At 36.1% G+C, this 21,813-nt stretch overlaps 1 protein-coding gene across 1 annotated transcript in view; it reads left to right on the forward strand.

Annotated features, from left to right (window-relative positions):
- LOC149198770 (polyribonucleotide nucleotidyltransferase) overlaps positions 1-13,031 on the forward strand; it is a 445,102-nt gene extending 432,071 nt beyond the window's left edge. Inside the window, 1 exon segment of the mRNA XM_089400351.1 lies at positions 12,471-13,031. Coding sequence (XP_089256477.1) covers positions 12,471-12,575 — 105 coding nt within the window. The 3' untranslated portion in view covers positions 12,576-13,031.
- Positions 13,032-21,813: the final 8,782 nt, after the last annotated feature.

A 21,813-nucleotide genomic window follows, 5' to 3' on the forward strand; every position in this document is an offset into this window, starting at 1 on the left:
GAGAAATCCTCGAAGATGCCCTAAGTTTGTTGGGATTTTCCATTCCTTGATGGCTTTAATTTTCTTAGGGTCTACCTTAACACCCTCATGGGATACAATATGACCCAAATATTCCACTTCCTGCACCCCAAAGAAACATTTGGAGAGTTTTGCATATAATTAACTGTTTCTCCTCCAATAGTTTGAGCACCCTGCCAACATGTTGAACATGATCTTTCCAAGACTTACTGTAGATTAGTATATCATAAAAAACACTAACACAAAATTTCTAAGGAAGGGTTTGAAAGTTGAATTCATCAAACCTTGAAATGTGGAAGGTGCATTAGTAAGGCCAAAAGGCATGACCAAAAATTCATAATGACCTTCAGGAGTTGTTTTCAAAATGTCTTTTTTCTTCATTCTAATTTGATGATATCCTGAATGAAGATCCAACTTGGTGAAGTAAATTGATCCCTGTAGTTCATACAACAATTCATCAATGACAGGGATGGGAAACTTGTCTTTAATAGTGAGCTTGTGAGCTCTCTATAATCCGAACACATTGCTGTGAGGCATCCTTCTTGTGCACCAATACTATTGTAGAAGAGAAGACCTTTAGCTAGGTTCAATTACACTTTAGCATTTCTGCAACCATACGTTCAATTTCACTCTCCTTGAATCAAGTGAATAGCATGATCATGATTGCAAATAGGTGGGAGACCTCTGAGAGTTTCAAATACCTTGGAATGATTTCCAATGACCCTTTGGAGAGTCAGAGAAATGGATGACTTAGATGTTTGAACATCTAGTGAACATAATTGTGCAATTACCCTTTGTTGTTCCTTCTTCAAAAGCTTTGTCATGCCATTAGAGCTAATTATCTTTTCAAGTTTCCCTATGATACCCCTTAATTCAATTTCCTTTCCTTCTGAGAAAAATTTCAAGAAAAAATCTAGAAAATTAAAAGCTATCGTCTCCAAAGATTGCAACTATTGGACTCCTAATACAACATCCACACCGCCATTGGAATGACAAGCATTGGACTATTCAAGACATAATCCCCCATGGTTGGGTCGATATTATGGCACTTCGCTGAACAATTTATAGTTCCTCCATTTGCAACCATCAATGGACATCTAGTGTTGGATATAGAAAGCAATTCAAATCCTTGGATACCTTACGATGAATAAAATTATGAGTACTACCTGAATCAATTAGCACTATTACTTTTATCTTCTTGATATATCCTTCTATATTGAGAATTTGAGGAGTGGTAATTCCCACCAATGGTTGGATTCAATTCTTCTCAAGATATGGTTGGATTCAATTCTTCAACCCTTGGGGTTGGTTTATGGTGTATATCTTTTTCTTTTGATGTTTCTTGTTCCTTTTCTTCCTCCTATTCCCAATCTATGTAAAATAATTTATTCTTAGCACACCTATGACTTTTAGTGGTGTCAACCTTGTAGGTTGTGGGAAGCTAGGAGTGAAAACACTTCCATCTTTATAGTTATGAGTGATAGACCTTCTTGTTGCCATAATTTTGCTTTCAACTTTTCTTGCCACCTTGAATGCATTCTCCAATGACTTAGGTTTCCAAAGGCGAACCTCATGCTGGATGTTATCTTTTAAAGTCTCTATGAAGACCTCAACTAGATGCTCTTCTGGAATATTAGTTACTTTGATGTTCAATCTTTGGAATTCCTCAATGTGCTCCCCAACTAAACCCTTTTGTTTGAGGTTTATCATTTGGCTAAAGAAGGTATTTCTCTTTGTATCCTCATAATATGCTATTGATTTCTCTGTAAAAATTGTCCAAGTGACAAGTGCTTTACAAAAACAAAGCCATCGATACCATGCAAATTGATTAGGTTCTATATATAAAGATGCAGTGCATAGTTTTGTGTGTGTTGCATATCGTGTAGATCAAATAACTACTCCATTTGTGGTATCCATGTTACCGGATCCTTGCCATCAAACTTCCACGTATCTATCTTTGGAATATGGTTGGTCTTCAGACTAAAGTTGGAGCCTTTAAAATCACGATTCACATTCCTTTTGTTTTCATCATGAGTTTCATGGACTACCTTGTCACCATTAGGAAGCTTTTCTTGTAGCGATTTTGTCAAATCTTCCTTCAGATCTTCCATGTTTGCTTTTAAACCTTCCATGCCCCCTTTTATTTTTGTCTCTAAACCATTCATCTTAACATTCATCATTGTTTCCAACTCATCTTTAGTTTCTCTATGTGAAAGTGAAAGTTGTTGCACTTGGTCCCGTAATTTTGATATGTCATGTTGCATTTCTTCTTCATGCGTCATATTAGAGCTTTCTGAGGCTTAATGGGTGTAGTATTTTTTAGTTTGGGAGGTATTTTGGAACCAATTAATGACAAGCATTGGACTATTCAAGACATAATCCACACCGCCCATTGGAATGACAAGCATTGGACTATTCAAGACATAATCCCCCATGGTTGGGTCGATATTATGGCACTTCGCTGAACAATTTATAGTTCCTCCATTTGCAACCATCAATTGACATCTAGTGTTGGATATAGAAAGCAATTCAAATCCTTGGATACCTTACGATGAATAAAATTATGAGTACTACCTGAATCAATTAGCACTATTACTTTTATCTTCTTGATATATCCTTCTATATTGAGAATTTGAGGAGTGGTAATTCCCACCAATGGTTGGATTCAATTCTTCTCAAGATATGGTTGGATTCAATTCTTCAACCCTTGGGGTTGGTTTCTGGTGTATATCTTTTTCTTTTGATGTTTCTTGTTCCTTTTCTTCCTCCTCTTCCCAATCTATGTAAAATAATTTATTCTCAGCACACCTATGACTTTTAGTGGTGTCAACCTTGTAGGTTGTGGGAAGCTAGGAGTGAAAACACTTCCATCTTTATAGTTATGAGTGATAGACCTTCTTGTTGCCATAATTTTGCTTTCAACTTTTCTTGCCACCTTGAATGCATTCTCCAATGACTTAGGTTTCCAAAGGCGAACCTCATGCTGGATTTTATCTTTTAAAGTCTCTATGAAGACCTCAACTAGATGCTCTTCTGGAATATTAGTTACTTTGATGTTCAATCTTTGGAATTTCTCAATGTGCTCCCCAACTAAACCCTTTTGTTTAAGGTTTATCATTTGGCTAAAGAAGGTATTTCTCTTTGTATCCTCATAATATGCTATTGATTTCTCTGTAAAAATTGTCCAAGTGACAAGTGCTTTACAAAAACAAAGCCATCGATACCATGTAAATTGATTAGGTTCTATATATAAAGATGCAGTGCATAGTTTTGTGTGTGTTGCATATCGTGTAGATCAAATAACTACTCCATTTGTAGTATCCATGTTACCGGATCCTTGCCATCAAACTTCCACGTATCTATCTTTGGAATATGGTTGGTCTTCAGACTAAAGTTGGAGCCTTTAAAATCACGATTCACATTCCTTTTGTTTTCATCATGAGTTTCATGGACTACCTTGTCACCATTAGGAAGCTTTTCTTGTAGCGATTTTGTCAAATCTTCCTTCAGATCTTCCATGTTTGCTTTTAAACCTTCCATGTCCCCTTTTATTTTTGTCTCTAAACCATTCATCTTAACATTCATCATTGTTTCCAACTCATCTTTAGTTTCTCTATGTGAAAGTGAAAGTTGTTGCACTTGGTCCCGTAATTTTGATATGTCATGTTGCATTTCTTCTTCATGCGTCATATTAGAGCTTTCTGAGTCTTAATGGGTGTAGTATTTTTTAGTTTGGGAGGTATTTTGGAACCAATTAATGACAAGCATTGGACTATTCAAGACATAATCCACACCGCCCATTGGAATGACAAGCATTGGACTATTCAAGACATAATCCCCCATGGTTGGGTCGATATTATGGCACTTCGCTGAACAATTTATAGTTCCTCCATTTGCAACCATCAATTGACATCTAGTGTTGGATATAGAAAGCAATTCAAATCCTTGGATACCTTACGATGAATAAAATTATGAGTACTGCCTGAATCAATTAGCACTATTACTTTTATCTTCTTGATATATCCTTCTATATTGAGAATTTGAGGAGTGGTAATTCCCACCAATGGTTGGATTCAATTCTTCTCAAGATATGGTTGGATTCAATTCTTCAACCCTTGGGGTTGGTTTCTGGTGTATATCTTTTTCTTTTGATGTTTCTTGTTCCTTTTCTTCCTCCTCTTCCCAATCTATGTAAAATAATTTATTCTCAGCACACCTATGACTTTTAGTGGTGTCAACCTTGTAGGTTGTGGGAAGCTAGGAGTGAAAACACTTCCATCTTTATAGTTATGAGTGATAGACCTTCTTGTTGCCATAATTTTGCTTTCAACTTTTCTTGCCACCTTGAATGCATTCTCCAATGACTTAGGTTTCCAAAGGCGAACCTCATGCTGGATGTTATCTTTTAAAGTCTCTATGAAGACCTCAACTAGATGCTCTTCTGGAATATTAGTTACTTTGATGTTCAATCTTTGGAATTCCTCAATGTGCTCCCCAACTAAACCCTTTTGTTTGAGGTTTATCATTTGGCTAAAGAAGGTAATTCTCTTTGTATCCTCATAATATGCTATTGATTTCTCTGTAAAAATTGTCCAAGTGACAAGTGCTTTACAAAAACAAAGCCATCGATACCATGCAAATTGATTAGGTTCTATATATAAAGATGCAATGCGTAGTTTTGTGTGTGTTGCATATCGTGTAGATCAAATAACTACTCCATTTGTAGTATCCATGTTACCGGATCCTTGCCATCAAACTTCCACGTATCTATCTTTGGAATATGGTTGGTCTTCAGACTAAAGTTGGAGCCTTTAAAATCACGATTCACATTCCTTTTGTTTTCATCATGAGTTTCATGGACTACCTTGTCACCATTAGGAAGCTTTTCTTGTAGCGATTTTGTCAAATCTTCCTTCAGATCTTCCATGTTTGCTTTTAAACCTTCCATGCCCCCTTTTATTTTTGTCTCTAAACCATTCATCTTAACATTCATCATTGTTTCCAACTCATCTTTAGTTTCTCTATGTGAAAGTGAAAGTTGTTGCACTTGGTCCCGTAATTTTGATATGTCATGTTGCATTTCTTCTTCATGCGTCATATTAGAGCTTTCTGAGGCTTAATGGGTGTAGTATTTTTTAGTTTGGGAGGTATTTTGGAACCAATTAATGACAAGCATTGGACTATTCAAGACATAATCCACACCGCCCATTGGAATGACAAGCATTGGACTATTCAAGACATAATCCCCCATGGTTGGGTCGATATTATGGCACTTCGCTGAACAATTTATAGTTCCTCCATTTGCAACCATCAATTGACATCTAGTGTTGGATATAGAAAGCAATTCAAATCCTTGGATACCTTACGATGAATAAAATTATGAGTACTACCTGAATCAATTAGCACTATTACTTTTATCTTCTTGATATATCCTTCTATATTGAGAATTTGAGGAGTGGTAATTCCCACCAATGGTTGGATTCAATTCTTCTCAAGATATGGTTGGATTCAATTCTTCAACCCTTGGGGTTGGTTTCTGGTGTATATCTTTTTCTTTTGATGTTTCTTGTTCCTTTTCTTCCTCCTCTTCCCAATCTATGTAAAATAATTTATTCTCAGCACACCTATGACTTTTAGTGGTGTCAACCTTGTAGGTTGTGGGAAGCTAGGAGTGAAAACACTTCCATATTTATAGTTATGAGTGATAGACCTTCTTGTTGCCATAATTTTGCTTTCAACTTTTCTTGCCACCTTGAATGCATTCTCCAATGACTTAGGTTTCCAAAGGCGAACCTCATGCTGGATGTTATCTTTTAAAGTCTCTATGAAGACCTCAACTAGATGCTCTTCTGGAATATTAGTTACTTTGATGTTCAATCTTTGGAATTCCTCAATGTGCTCCCCAACTAAACCCTTTTGTTTGAGGTTTATCATTTGGCTAAAGAAGGTATTTCTCTTTGTATCCTCATAATATGCTATTGATTTCTCTGTAAAAATTGTCCAACTGACAAGTGCTTTACAAAAACAAAGCCATCGATACCATGCAAATTGATTAGGTTCTATATATAAAGATGCAGTGCGTAGTTTTGTGTGTGTTGTATATCGTGTAGATCAAATAACTACTCCATTTGTAGTATCCATGTTACCGGATCCTTGCCATCAAACTTCCACGCAGAGTTGCAGGAATCGCCCCCCCCCGGATCCTAAGCCGGAACCGCGACCCGTACGGAATCGTTCCGGAATCTCCAGGCGAAGCGCGATTCCAAATTTTAGGTTGCGCGATTCCGTTTTTTAAAAACGATTCCTGGTTTTTAGGTGGCGTTGCCTCGGATCCACGCTTCGGAGGGCGATTCGGGCATCAGGTTGCGCCACGCAACCCGCCCGGAAGCGCACGCAACCCGCACGCAACCCGGACGCAACCCGACGCAACCCGGACGCAACCCGCGGGCAGCAAAAATTAACTTGCTGTATGAAGTTAAATACCGAAATAAACACAATATATATATATAAAAATATAAATTATAGACACTTAAAGCTCACTTGAGTCTTGACAGACATATTATAGATGCATTTACAGCGAAAAGTTTAATCAAAATCACATTCCATTCTTACCATATATCTGGTATAATTAAAAATTCAAAGCCTTAATGGACATTCCAAGCATTTATCTGGAATGAAATTGCAACCTTCAGCAATTAAGAAATCACATGGTCGTGTTTCAAGTGGACACTAATCATGAACTTAGTGTCATTTTTCTGTCTCATCCTCTCTACAGCCTTTATGTTCAGCACTTCATTCATCACTGACCCGTCGTTCTCTATCTCACTGTTTTTCTTTCCCCTGGAGACAGGTGAAGTGTCCACCCAAAACATTCAGCGGGAAAATATCATACATAGTATGAACTTACTCATGAAAAAAGGACATCAAAATGTATCAGGAACCTCTAATGGAGATTATTAAATTCCACAATATTCCTTCTGTTACCAAGACATGACAAGAGAAACAAAAATACTGGGGCTCTTGCAGGTTGCTTGGAGGACATTAAAGGGGCTTTTCATTGCTTGACCAAATATGCAGCTCAAGAAACTGCAGAGAAAGTTTTGTGATCCACCAATATTATAAGGATGAAGACACTGTAGTGAGAAGAAAGATCTACTCAATCCCAGGAAAAAGGAAGCAATATATCCTGAACTCTCAAAAAATAAGAAAATCTCTAATTCTGTACATCCAATATGCAACCCAACTTTCACAGTGGATGATGACTCCCTAGGAATCATTCGGTTCAAATATCATCTTGGTTAGTTTATCCTTTTTCATTTGATAACACTTTGCTAGATGGTGGTACTCCGGAATCTTAAATTCTTTGCTCCATTTCCAATTGAAAATACTTTGACAGGTGGAATTCTGGAATAGTAATCGCTCTTCTCCATTTTCACTTGACAACACTTCGATAGATTGTAGAATTCTGTAATCTTAATCATTCTTCTCCTTTTCCACATGGCAACACTTCGATAGATGATTGAATTCCAGAATCTGAATCACTCACCTCAACAAGCTATTGAATAAATAAAGGGAAGGGTCCCTTATTCATTACTCTGGCATGCATAAAGGAAATGCTAGAGCTCGATAAGAAAATAGGTTGTGGCTGCCCATGATATAAAGAGCACGCAAACCCATGCCCCAAATGATACATAAATGATGAATCCCAAAGCTGGTTGTGGTTATGAAGACAAAAGTACAGATTTTTACAGCCTTCTGGGGCCTATATTAATTCAATAAAAGCCACATGGATTCATGGATTACAGATCTATCCACTACTGTGATCTAATAGTTTGAGTTGCAGTCTCTGCCACTCTATTGGATGATAGAATTTCTCTAGGTTGTAGCTACATGGAAACCTAAAATTTTGAAGACAGGAACATGTACTGAGAAATATCTAGATATACAAGGGATTAGGAATCGGAAATTTCACTCACCAACTTACCAATAAACTCAGTTCTCGTTTAACTAGGAGTAATTAACTTGTAATGTCTTAACAAAGGGCATCAAGTTAACACTTTGGGATGTTTGTTTTGAGTATAAATGCAAAAAAATATAAATATATATATATATATATATAGCAGACGCTTCCGCGGACGCTTCGCTTCCTGGATTTTTGGAAAATGACGCTTCCGCGCTCCGCGCTTCCGCTTCACTCCCGCTTCGTGCAACATTGCTTCCACGTATCTATCTTTGGAATATGGTTGGTCTTCAGACTAAAGTTGGAGCCTTTAAAATCACGATTCACATTCCTTTTGTTTTCATCATGAGTTTCATGGACTACCTTGTCACCATTAGGAAGCTTTTCTTGTAGCGATTTTGTCAAATCTTCCTTCAGATCTTCCATGTTTGCTTTTAAACCTTCCATGTCCCCTTTTATTTTTGTCTCTAAACCATTCATCTTAACATTCATCATTGTTTCCAACTCATCTTTAGTTTCTCTATGTGAAAGTGAAAGTTGTTGCACTTGGTCCCGTAATTTTGATATGTCATGTTGCATTTCTTCTTCATGCGTCATATTAGAGCTTTCTGAGGCTTAATGGGTGTAGTATTTTTTAGTTTGGGAGGTATTTTGGAACCAATTAATGACAAGCATTGGACTATTCAAGACATAATCCACACCGCCCATTGGAATGACAAGCATTGGACTATTCAAGACATAATCCCCCATGGTTGGGTCGATATTATGGCACTTCGCTGAACAATTTATAGTTCCTCCATTTGCAACCATCAATTGACATCTAGTGTTGGATATAGAAAGCAATTCAAATCCTTGGATACCTTACGATGAATAAAATTATGAGTACTACCTGAATCAATTAGCACTATTACTTTTATCTTCTTGATATATCCTTCTATATTGAGAATTTGAGGAGTGGTAATTCCCACCAATGGTTGGATTCAATTCTTCTCAAGATATGGTTGGATTCAATTCTTCAACCCTTGGGGTTGGTTTCTGGTGTATATCTTTTTCTTTTGATGTTTCTTGTTCCTTTTCTTCCTCCTCTTCCCAATCTATGTAAAATAATTTATTCTCAGCACACCTATGACTTTTAGTGGTGTCAACCTTGTAGGTTGTGGGAAGCTAGGAGTGAAAACACTTCCATCTTTATAGTTATGAGTGATAGACCTTCTTGTTGCCATAATTTTGCTTTCAACTTTTCTTGCCACCTTGAATGCATTCTCCAATGACTTAGGTTTCCAAAGGCGAACCTCATGCTGGATGTTATCTTTTAAAGTCTCTATGAAGACCTCAACTAGATGCTCTTCTGGAATATTAGTTACTTTGATGTTCAATCTTTGGAATTCCTCAATGTGCTCCCCAACTAAACCCTTTTGTTTGAGGTTTATCATTTGGCTAAAGAAGGTATTTCTCTTTGTATCCTCATAATATGCTATTGATTTCTCTGTAAAAATTGTCCAAGTGACAAGTGCTTTACAAAAACAAAGCCATCGATACCATGCAAATTGATTAGGTTCTATATATAAAGATGCAGTGCGTAGTTTTGTGTGTGTTGCATATCGTGTAGATCAAATAACTACTCCATTTGTAGTATCCATGTTACCGGATCCTTGCCATCAAACTTCCACGTATCTATCTTTGGAATATGGTTGGTCTTCAGACTAAAGTTGGAGCCTTTAAAATCACGATTCACATTCCTTTTGTTTTCATCATGAGTTTCATGGACTACCTTGTCACCATTAGGAAGCTTTTCTTGTATCGATTTTGTCAAATCTTCCTTCAGATCTTCCATGTTTGCTTTTAAACCTTCCATGTCCCCTTTTATTTTTGTCTCTAAACCATTCATCTTAATATTCATCATTGTTTCCAACTCATCTTTAGTTTCTCTATGTGAAAGTGAAAGTTGTTGCACTTGGTCCCGTAATTTTGATATGTCATGTTGCATTTCTTCTTCATGCGTCATATTAGAGCTTTCTGAGGCTTAATGGGTGTAGTATTTTTTAGTTTGGGAGGTATTTTGGAACCAATTAATGATATCTATTCTTCACTATGCCCTTTGAATCACTTCAAACTGATTTTTTAAACAAAAGTAACACAAATTTAAAAATACACACATTTTAGAGCTTGTTGATTATACTGAACTTGAAACTATTTTATCTCCGTTATTTCGGCTCTCCAAGGTTTGAAATTTTGTCGTATTCCAACCCCTTGAGTCTTATTTCCAATGCCACAAGCCAGAATGAGATTGGATTCTTCAAGATAAAGTTATGTCAAATCTCCCACGATGACCTAATTATGGACTGGTTCATTAGAGCGAACTTCTTCGAGATGCAACGTGGTACTCTTTCTACCTTTGCCCATGCAAAAGATATACGATAAACTATAATTCATGCACTTTCAATCACTTCTTACAAAATTCAAATCCAATGCACAAAGAGAAAGTTATGACGATTTTCCTCTAAACATTTTATTACATTGAATTCTGTTGCATGCAGAAACCCTAACTTATTTAGACCATATCTTTGAAAATACAGTGAACCAAACTTTTAAAATTTTACACGATGTTTATCACGATTTCAACTCCAAGCGGTCGAAATTTCAGCTTTTGAAGACTCGCAGATTTTTTTTGATAACAAAATGCTAAGATGACCTGCTTAAAGCAGTGAAACCCTAGGGTCCAGAGCTCTAATACCAAATATTATGTAACCAAATCACAAAATAGAAGAAAAGATAGATCAATGACTTGAAAATAAACCTCTTTGAGGGGCAACATCCTTTTACATCACATAAACGAACAATTCTTGGATGATTCAAATGCCACAATCCCATTGATCCAGAAAATTGTTAAGTCTGCTGAATTTTTAATGGGATATGAAATTCTATTTTCTCCATATGAATTTAAATGAGGTTGGAACCACTCTCAAACATCTATAGTCATTTCAGGGTAATCTTAAAAGTTTGAGTAAAATGTCACTTTTACTTTAAGAATTTAACATTACCATTAAGAGCATTTAGGAAGCGTCTAGGGAAGCATCAAGGGAGCACCTTGGGAGTGTTCGGGAAGCATAGTTCCTCACATAACAGTTTGAAAATGCTCCCTCCCCCCTCAAATAAAGGAAAAAAACCACAGAACCATGTGAGCACTTTTTGGAACTGTGGCAAAAATGGGGTTCAGGCTTGTAGAACTATGTCATAATTGCAGTTTAGGCCTCGAGAACCGCAGTTCAGAACCATCGCAGTTCCAAAAGCTCATAAACCACGAAAATTTGGCAGAACCGCGGTTTCGATTTTCAGAACCACAGTTTTGTCAGAGGATCAGTGGTGGATCCATCCAAGACGCGAATCCGTATAAAGGAGAACATCACTTGTACTCAAAATTTTATCATTAATTGTTTTAGGATGTTTGAATGGTTGCAACCTCAGTGGACTCATATGGAGAAAGTAGAATTTCATATCCTATTCAGAATTCAGCAGACTTGACAACTTTCAATATTTCAAGATTGGCAGGATTATAGTGTTTCCATTGGATTGCACAATGATGAATTTGTATGGGATGAATAGTCATTGTTGGGAATTTTTCATTTTTCTTTTATTTTTTTAAATTTTTATAGACGTGCACCCCTATGCTTGGACCTCAACGTCTCCTCATCTCCTGAATTTCCCTAAAATTTGTAGTGCTTCCACATGTCCCCCTTTTGCATCTTATTGCTCCTGCACTCCCGCTTCCCATAAACTTGGTGGAACATAGGTTTGCGAAGATGGTCAAATGCCAATACATCCATAAATGTGGCTTTACTTTCGTGCTTGTTAGATATTCATAATATCATCTTCTCAATATTCGACATGCTGTGGCTTTTATTATAGTTTCCTTTATTAACACGTAATTACACAGCATACTATACTAAACTATGACTCGACCATCCTTTACGAAACAATATTTTATTATAAAGAAAGGAGTTTTTTTGTGTGTATTACTTGATATCTGACATATATACACTCTTCTTTTTCCATGCCTTGTTTTGATGCTTGCACATCCATAGAAATAATCCTGTCATTCTATTTTCTCGAGGTCAAATAGTCCAGTCATTCTAATCCTACATGATTTCAGTTTGGGGCAGAGAAATAACTGGAAAGACTGGTTCAAAGTTTATTTTTCATATAGTGCGACTATTCTGCCCATCACAATACACATAAAACTTCTGTAGAAAGCAAGACGGTTTCTCATAAATTGTTGGTTTCAACAGTATCTGTATTATTCGAGTATTTTGATGGTTTCAAAAATTTGTGTTAGTTGGAACTGTCGATTAATTTTTGTTGTGTTATGGCATATAATCCCAGCCAACTCGGTAAATAAGGAATTTGGAAATATTATTTTGGTAATATGGATTAACTAAAAGACATCATTGTTTGTTCATTAATTACTTCGCATGTGGTATTCTCGAATGTGCAGGCTGGGGGGAAGAACAACTTTGAAGTTGGTGAAGAACTCTGTGTTACATGCACATGCATCAACTCCAAGGGCATTCCCGTGTTTTCCTTGGTGGAAACATGCTGATTCTTTTCTTGCAAGTATTATTTTATCAGATGACGTACATATTGAACTATTGAATATGCTGATAGGAAGCATATTGGAGAATCGGCAAATGACAAGATCTGAGGCCACAACTTTGAGGGCGTTCTGGTTTCATAAATTTTGTGTAATATACATATTTCTTTGACGAGAATGTAACTAGGGCACTGGAAAAGAAACGGGTCATGCAGGGAAGCATGTGGCTAATTGACATTTGTGGTGCCAGTATTAAGATCCAATCTTTGAGCAGGTTTGAGATTAACAGGCTTATCTGATGTTAATACAGCTTTTATATTTAACCAAAATTTTGTAAAAAGTTTATGTAATTTATGTGACTAAACAAATTTGGCTTGTAGTCCATATTACTCTGATAACAAGTATTCTTGTTTAACAATACATAAAAATAAGAGTACAAACTCTCGCGTTACAGATCTATACAAACATCGAGACAACTGGTAATGTTCAGCAGGTACAATAGGTGAGAGATTCAGAGCATCATCACACATGTTAAGCACATCAATAAGCAATGTTGAGACAAAACCAAAGACATGGAACATTTGAGGAACAGTAGTGCAAATACATACTAACTGACAGGAAATAATTAAATTTTCTTTGATAATTTGACTATGGATGATGATTAAAATGTTTGGCACTTTATTTATACAAATTTGATGAAAGGGAGGTGTACCTTTATTCTTTTCCTACTTATCATAAATAGTGTTTTCAATAACTCTATTTACTAATATCTCCTATTTACAATGTAGATATTTATTGTGTTAGGCCTATTACAAGTCATCAATCATATTGTATTCTCGTAAAGGTTAACAAGTGGATGCGTGGTGTACATATCACAAGTATCTGAGAATAGTGAGTACAGGTTCCAGAATGATGCCGCAAAAATGGTGCAGCATAATTTTATGCCCCAAACAAACGAGGATACAGTTGAGGCACCATGATAACTGTCATGTAATGTTGTTCACTAGAGTGGTGACAGTTTTTCTATATCCAAAGTTGAATGGGGCTAACCTAGGTGTTAGATGAATGACACAGCACCAAACCAGCATGTCTCAAATTAGCATGCTTATCGCTAGCATGACAAGGTAACAACTTAATATATTATGTTTGAGATAACTAATAGTAGTGTGTGTGACACTCAAGTCAGTCAGTGAGAGAAGAACACCTGAGGAGAGGCTGCACTAGCAAACAACATAGGAAGATCAACTCAGATACCTGAGGAAGCAACCAACAATGTAGAAAGAGATGTTGCCGCAAAAATGGTGCAACATAAATCTTAATCTTGGGATCCAACTGGTAATAGATCTTTCAGGAAACTTTGTCAATGTAACACTGTTGGACTCATTTTCATATGTAATGATTTGAAATCTGGTCTCATTGTCAATGCTGTCAAAATATGTTCGATATTGGAATTGTCTCTGGCCATCAATGTGGTCCTCAATACGTGCTTGAATGCCATCTACTGTAACTTCCAAAGTAGTACACGAATCACACGGAAATGCGTTAACTTCCTCCGTTAATGTGTGCATGTTGCGAACTTCGGCCTTGGTATTCTAAATAGTGGTTAAATCTTTTTTTAGTGGTCCCTCTTTGCTGATTTGGGTTGAAAAATTCTTCTCTTTTTTCTTTCTTCAATTGTTTTTTTTTCCATTTCATCTTGATTTGGCATCAAAGTGGAAATCGAAGTACACATTTTTTTACTTGGTCTGGATCAGGTTATTGGTTTAAATCTCAGTGAGGGGTAGACGGTGGGAGCCACCTGTAGGGGTTAAAGACTGCCCCATGACGTGTGCAGGCTCGATTGAACCTTGCACGCTTCTGGTAACAGCACCCTATAGGTGGGAAGACCATTCTTGTATCCAACATTAGGGCTAGTCATGGTGTTCTTTCCAGAGTAGTAGCCTCAATTTTAGCAATGTGTTTGCTATGTATGATATGGATCACATTCAAGGTCATTCTTAGCAAATTACATTGTATATACAGGGTAAACACTAGTTATTTAGAACGATTCAAAGTTACAAGACTTAGTATGCTTTAGTAGCTCATTACTGTGGTAGTGTATGGATGATATAATTGATGATTGAGGATATATAAAATTTAATAGCTTTACTACCTACCAACAATAGCTGGAAATTTTGTTAAAGACTTCTTCCCATCTTCCTCTTTCTTTGCACAAAAAACTAAAACAAAATCATTAAGACATGTGTGCCTAAGAATGGGAGAGTTATTGGTCATAAATGTTGGATTCTTTAAGTGAGTCTTTTCCATGACAACTAATATTATGTTTGTATCTCAAATATTTCTACTTGAACTCGTGGAAATAATATGATATATGACAATAACACATGCCTCATATAGCCACCTTTTAAAACTAACTTTTAATTGAAAAACAATGATTCTTGTTGCTGTAAGTTCCCTTCTAAATCAGTTCAGTTTCGTTATGAATTGAGAGACTATCAAAATTCAGGTTTCAAACTGCTGTAGGACAAAGATAATGCGGTACATTTTTGAAAATAAATAGGCAATTTAGAGAGCAATGTAAGCAACTTGTTGATTATATAAAGAGCACATTCTATGATAAAGATGATAAATGAATTACCTCAAAGCAATGTAAGCAACTTGTTGGTTATAAAAATGGCACATACTACAATAAAGATGATAAATGAATTACCTCAAAGAAATGTAAGCAAGTTGTTGATTATAAAAAGGGCAAATTCTACGATAAAGATGATAAATGAATTGCCTTAATGTAGAATGAAGATTATAAATTAATTACCTCGAGAATAAAATTGATGAACACTAAGTGAATTGGGAAGAATGTGGCTAGTGAGCTTAGATAAAGATGAAACACTGGAATCCATAGAAGGGTGAATAGAGCCATTTGTGGAAGATAGGGTTACTCGGGAAAGTTGCCATTGTTGTGCTCCTAACACAACACATTACATGTATAATATAAGATGACCTTTTCATCAGGTCCTATGTGTCTTCAAACTTGAGACATATAAGTCAATTGAATGGGTGATGAAGGTGCTTTCATGTGGTTAACCATGATCTTTGATACGCATAAAATTATTTAATTTCATTAGAGTGAGTTGGCCATGACCTCTTTGTTGAAAATGCAACAAGAAAATCCTCATTTAATTGTCCTTGAATTAAATCAGGAATTAAATTGTAATTCCATATCTCTTAACAACTTGTAATAGTTAACTAAGTTGATTTAACTTAGTAAGCTCAATTAAATTTGAGTTGGGAGTCTAACTAGAGTCATGTAGAGTGTCTCCTACAATTAGGAGCACTAGTTAAGTTTATTTTGAGTTGTAATTATTTAATTCAGTCTAGTTGAGTTAAATTCAGTTAAACTAGTTCCAATTGATGGAGGAATTAGTGAAATCAGAGTAGTGGGGTGTAACCAACAACAGTGGGGTGTTACCATCATTAGTGAGGTTTAACTTATTGTAGTAGGGTGTGACTTACTGTAGTGGGGTATAACCAACGGTAATGGGGTGTGACCAGCAGTAGTGGGGTGTAACCAACACTGATCAGTAAACTGAAGATTCACTCATAATTAACTCATGCATGTCAGATCAAAGAGAGACCCAGTTGAGATTGGAGTTCAATGAAAATGTACTATAAGTTGTATAATCATTTGAATTGTACAAGTGGTGCATGAAATTAGAGGAAGGCTTATGAGGATTGTTCAATTCATAATTGTAATTAAATATGGGCTAATTCCCAAGGGAACAGCGCAAGGAAATAAGAGTTTGGCACACAACAAAATTGACTTGAGTTTGTTTGAGAAGCAATGAGATAGATAGAAATAGTGCATCGGTTGCTCGGGTTTGAACAAAGCATTGTAATATTCTCATATTTTTTATTAATACAATATAGAGAAAGCAGGGGTTTTTAGCTGTGGCTTTCCCCAAAAAATCATTGTGTTATGTGTGATTGAATTCTTTCTCTTACGTGCTTCGTGATTTCATCGATTGTTTATTGTTTCCGCTGATGAGTAGAGTAGATTCAAGTCAATTGTTTTAACATATTACAATCTGTAGTTTGAATCTACAAGGAATTTCTACATGGTATCGGAGCTGAAATCACCATAAAAGAGGAGAATACGAGTTTGTCTTTTTCAAGAGAAATCGAATTTGCAGTATCATACTTCATAGCCAACAAGATATTATTCTACATATTGAGACTTGAATATGCTCTTGAGGGTAGTTCAAACTATATTGCTTGGAAGGACATGATGAAGGTAGTGTTGGAAGATAACATGCTTAATGAATTCATAGACAAAGACATTCCTAAGCCAGCTAATCCTCAGGATTTGGCAGAGTGGAGAAAGTGTGTGGCAAAGGCAAGAAGGATTATCTTAGGAGTTCGAGATCATATTGTCTCGAACCTCCATGGTAGGGAAGGACAAGCTCAAAAAGATCAAGATGGAGAAGGGTGACCCAATACCGAAGTACTTGACCAAGTTCACCTAATGTCGGGATCAACTTGCAAGTGTCAATGTTACAGTTGCTGAAGACGATATGGTGAGCCTAGCACTTCTAGGCCTTCCCAAGAGCTGACACAGTTACCAGGACTCAGTTAATGGGAGGGAGAAGCTACCAGAGTGGGAGCGATTGTGGTCCGACTTGGGACAAGAAGAGATGCATCAGAGCACCAGAGATGAATCTTCATCCAAGCAAGATGATGAGGAGAATTGTGCCTTAGCTGGAAAGGCGAAGAAATGGAAGGGGAAGTCATCCCATTCCAAATCAAATTCCAGTAAGGGTGGTAAGAAGGACTTCATAATGACATGTAATTACTTGGTTGAAAAGTGTAACTAGGTTCGGTCTTCATAATGGCATGTAATTATGATTTCATGTAATGAGATGTAAAGAAGAAAAATAAATTTATTGTATTGCTTGCTTCATGGGTTTCATGAGCAATAGATTTTATTTTTGAGTCAAGACTCCGATTGAGAGTCTTTAAGAATGATTTGTCGTCTAGTCATAAAATGTTAGTCATTATCATGTAATGAAGTCATGTTATACTTTGTAAAAGGTCAAACTTATCTATGTAATGTATCCTCCAAGACCTTGTCACTTATCCTCTTCAATTCGACCTACAACGATGGAAGAACTTGCTAGGAGAAGTTAGCCTAACTACTTGTGATCATGTCGGCCTAAGGGACGTGAGATGAAGTGTATATATAGCCACACTCGGCTCATTTAGAGGCAAGAAACTTGACAAGGAATTCGACAAAGAGAAGTGCAAAGAAGAGGCTACAAAGGAGAAGAGTGAAGAAGGTTTCTTTTGGCTCAGCAAAGAAGGTTTCTTTTGGGTCAACGAAGGAGGTTTCTTCTAGGTCAACAAAGGAGTATTTCTTCTGGGAATTGTGAAGAAGAGTTTCTTCTGGGCATAGTGAAGGAAGGATTCTTTTGTGGATAACGAAGGGAGGATTCTTCCGGGGTCAACGAAGGAAAGGTTCTTTTGGGGTACCTGCTCTAGGTAACCAAGATAGAGATCTAGAAAGACACTGACAGGAAAGTTAAAGCACTTGTTGAGAAAGCCACTGACAGGAATGTTAAAGCCCTCAAAAGTGATAACGATGGTGAATACGTGTCGAATGAATTCAAGAACTTCTGTGCATCAGAAGGCATTCGACAAGAGTTAATAACACCTCATAATCCACAATAGAATGGGGTGGTTGAAAGGAAGAACAAAAGTATTGTGGGAGATCCACGGGTGGTGTTACTTGATTAGGGCCTACCATTGCACTTGTTGGCTGAAGCATGCAACACCACTGTTTATTTGCAAAAGCTGTTCTCATCGAATTCTCGGGATGAGTACACTAGAAGAAGCTTTTTCAGGTAAGAAACTAGATGTGGGACACTTCAATATATTCAGTTCATTAGTCTACTGTCATGTTACCTGTTGGGCGATTTAGTTGTCTGCTAAATCCCTGTCATTTAATTTATCAATCCGGGGAATCGTAAACTTAGAAGCAAACCAATATATATGGGACCTTAGATGAAACAGGTGTAAGAAGTTTTTTTAGAATGGAAATGCATATTACAAATCTAAACTATCAGATCTATTCTATTTTATGAAAGCATAAAAATAATGTTTGATCAATGGAATTATTTTACTTAAGAAGATAGAGAAGAGTCTCTTGTTCAAGAGCCCTGGTTGTCCTTCTACCATCTTTCTATAATAACATTGCCAAACACCTAAGAAAGCAGGAAAGAAAGCATGTAAATGAAAGCAAGTAAATATTGTTTCCAATTCAATTCTTAGCTTATGGAGAAGAGTCTCCTAACTTAGGAGGACTTGATCTCTAGATACTGAAAGGGAATCAATATTCACATAAATGTAATCTAGGAAAGCATATGAGAAAGTAAATCTTATTTCAATTTAATCTAGCTCATGAAGAAGGGACTCCTAACTTAGGAGGTCTTGGTTTTCCTTCTCACATCAAAACTAGCTATTGAAAGGAGATCAACCTTCACACAACAAAACATGGCCACAACATGAATTCATACTAAAATTATCTACAAGGATTTACAAGAAAGAAATAAGATGAACATCATAATTAATATTAGTATATTCACAACATTACTTTACAACAAAGTGCACTTATCTCAGTATGGGGATCCTTCCATTCCTCAATGAGCACACATTAGCAACTATCACACCTTAAGAATCAAACAACACTCATAACTCATGATTTGGAGAAAATGATATTATTCATGTTGAATGAACAATCATAAATTTGGTGCTAATGAATAACTAATAATTGTTTTCTCTCCCTCCTCCTCCTTCATTACATGATTTGGAGAATCCTCCTCTTATTTATACATGAATTAGGGATATCTACTCAATAAATGTAGATCCCTTAAATATCTACTAGACCCACACTTGTCTCAACTTATCTCTAAATACTAGATACAAATCCCATGACACATCAAAATCTCCATGATCTTTCTCCTTGGAATATGGTCCACCTCTTGAGTTGAAATTGGAATTTGATCTTGGGAGGCCACATAAGGGTGCCTTGGAAGCTTCCAAATGATCTACACATGTCATCAAACTCAAGCCACTTTTAGGTATAAGCAAATACATGTTATTTCTCTAACTTTTAATCATAAATTCACTCTAAATACATGAAATTAATAACTTTGGAAAATGAGAATATAAACTCATATGGTAATGGAAATATAGGGTTATGTAATGATAATATGGTAAAATGAGATGACAAAATGAGGATAAAAGGTGAAAATGGAGTGAAAATCAAGGTTAATTTGGAGACCCAACATACTCCCCAACTTAAGTTATTGCATGTCCTCATGCAATCTATTGCATTGATCATGATTTGATCTTTTGAATTGTCTTGCTTTTACATGAACTTTGGCTGATGTCGATTTTTTAACTTCACATAATTTTCTTTTTGACAACTTTGTTCCTTTTTGCAAAGTCTTCTCTCTTAAAAACATTTGCTTGCAACATATTATTTTGGTTGGTTCTTGTGTGACAACCAAAATTTGTTTAGTATTGGTTCTTGTGTAACAATACTTTCATTTTTTTGTGTTGCATCAAAAGACTCTGACAACATTTAATCGAGTGCAACATATTAGTTTGGTTGGTTCTTGTGTAACAACCAAAATTTGCTTAGTATTGGTTCTTGTGTAACAATACTTTCATTGTTTTTGTGTTGCATCAAAAGACTTTGAAAACATTTAATCAACCTTTCTTTCTTTGATCATTATTTGCAAAACATGTAACATTTGAATCATAATGCAATAGTAGTTGTTTGGAAAAAGTATGTTGGTTAGAATGATATGTGTAGAAAGGATATATATGACATATGGAGGGTGATAATGGAATATGGATGTGAATATGAACATGGTGAAACATTTTCCAAAAATTATAATTTTAGTATTAAAGGAATTGTATGATAAAAAGCTAGGAAAGAACATACCTTTACTTACCTGAGTGGACAAACTGTCTATATGTAGAAAAGTGTAGCTTCTGCTGTTGAATCATGGAATGAAGAATACAAGAATGTGATCTGTGTCTTGGTTGCATATATGATGGATGAAGTTGCGAATGTGGATCTTTTATTACTATTACTGAACCTGTTGAATCTTCTCTTGAATCATATAGTCTTCGTCTCGTCCCATATCGTGGCACAATTCTTTCCATGTGAATGAATGTGTCGATGTCGAACATGGAAAGAAGTCATTGGATTACCGACCATTGATGAATGTCGTTAACCAATGCGAGGCAAACTCACCATTAATGTCAATGAGTGCCAAGGTACCCAAGTACATCTTGCGAAGTGCGAATGAATGAGTTGATGTTGAGCCACTTGCAAGATCCAACAAACAAGAGACATTAATGTATTCCCATTGTTCGTTGGCGAGAAGACTTGCCATTAGGGCATGCAAGCCTCAAGGTACTAATAATGACTCTAGTCTTTGTCCCAGATAAGGTGTTGAGGTCGATGGGTCAAGACTTGTTGAGAGGTGGGCCTTAAGGAATCCCACGTCAGTCAACGCGAGTTCGTACAAATGATTGGTAGGACTATAAATACAAGATGTTATGGTCAAATAGTTTTTATGGCAAGGAAAGCAAGGCAACGTAGAGATATGGATGGTTTATTCATGAGGCAAAAAGATGAATTGAATGGTAGGCAAAAATGTATGCGACTCAGAAAAGCAGACATGTATGAAGTCATGATGGATATGGCAATGAATCAATGGACTTTAACATGGATGACTGATGAGGCTTTGAAAGAGAAGTGTGGGAAACAAATCATGACAACAAAATATTTCTCTGTAGCCACAAATGTCATGAAATTTGTAATTAACTCCTTCAAGCTTCAATAATGAATGTGATTTCAAGAAATCACATCTTCATGGACTTGGATCATCGCGCAACTATCAAAGCTCAGTTCAAATCTTGCATGAAAATTGTTAGAGCTTTTTGAAGAACATAAAATACAAGTATAAATGCTAGCAACAAAATAAAGTGAAATGAATTTTTTACCTGTTGCCTTTGTGCGCTAGTTCCTAACTCCAACAAGACAAGTTAGCGTAAAATGTTTCCAGTTGTTATGAAATGTCCATTTACAAAAAATTTTATTTGTTTTTGTTTTTTTTTTTTTTTGAATTTTTTTTTTTTTGAATTCTTTTTTGAATTGGTTTTTTTTTTTTTTTTT

The sequence above is a fragment of the Pinus tabuliformis genome, chromosome 2_1, assembly GCF_031772625.1.
Source record: "Pinus tabuliformis cultivar Carrire ecotype Pingquan chromosome 2_1, CPIR1, whole genome shotgun sequence".
Lineage (NCBI taxonomy): Eukaryota > Viridiplantae > Streptophyta > Pinopsida > Pinales > Pinaceae > Pinus > Pinus tabuliformis.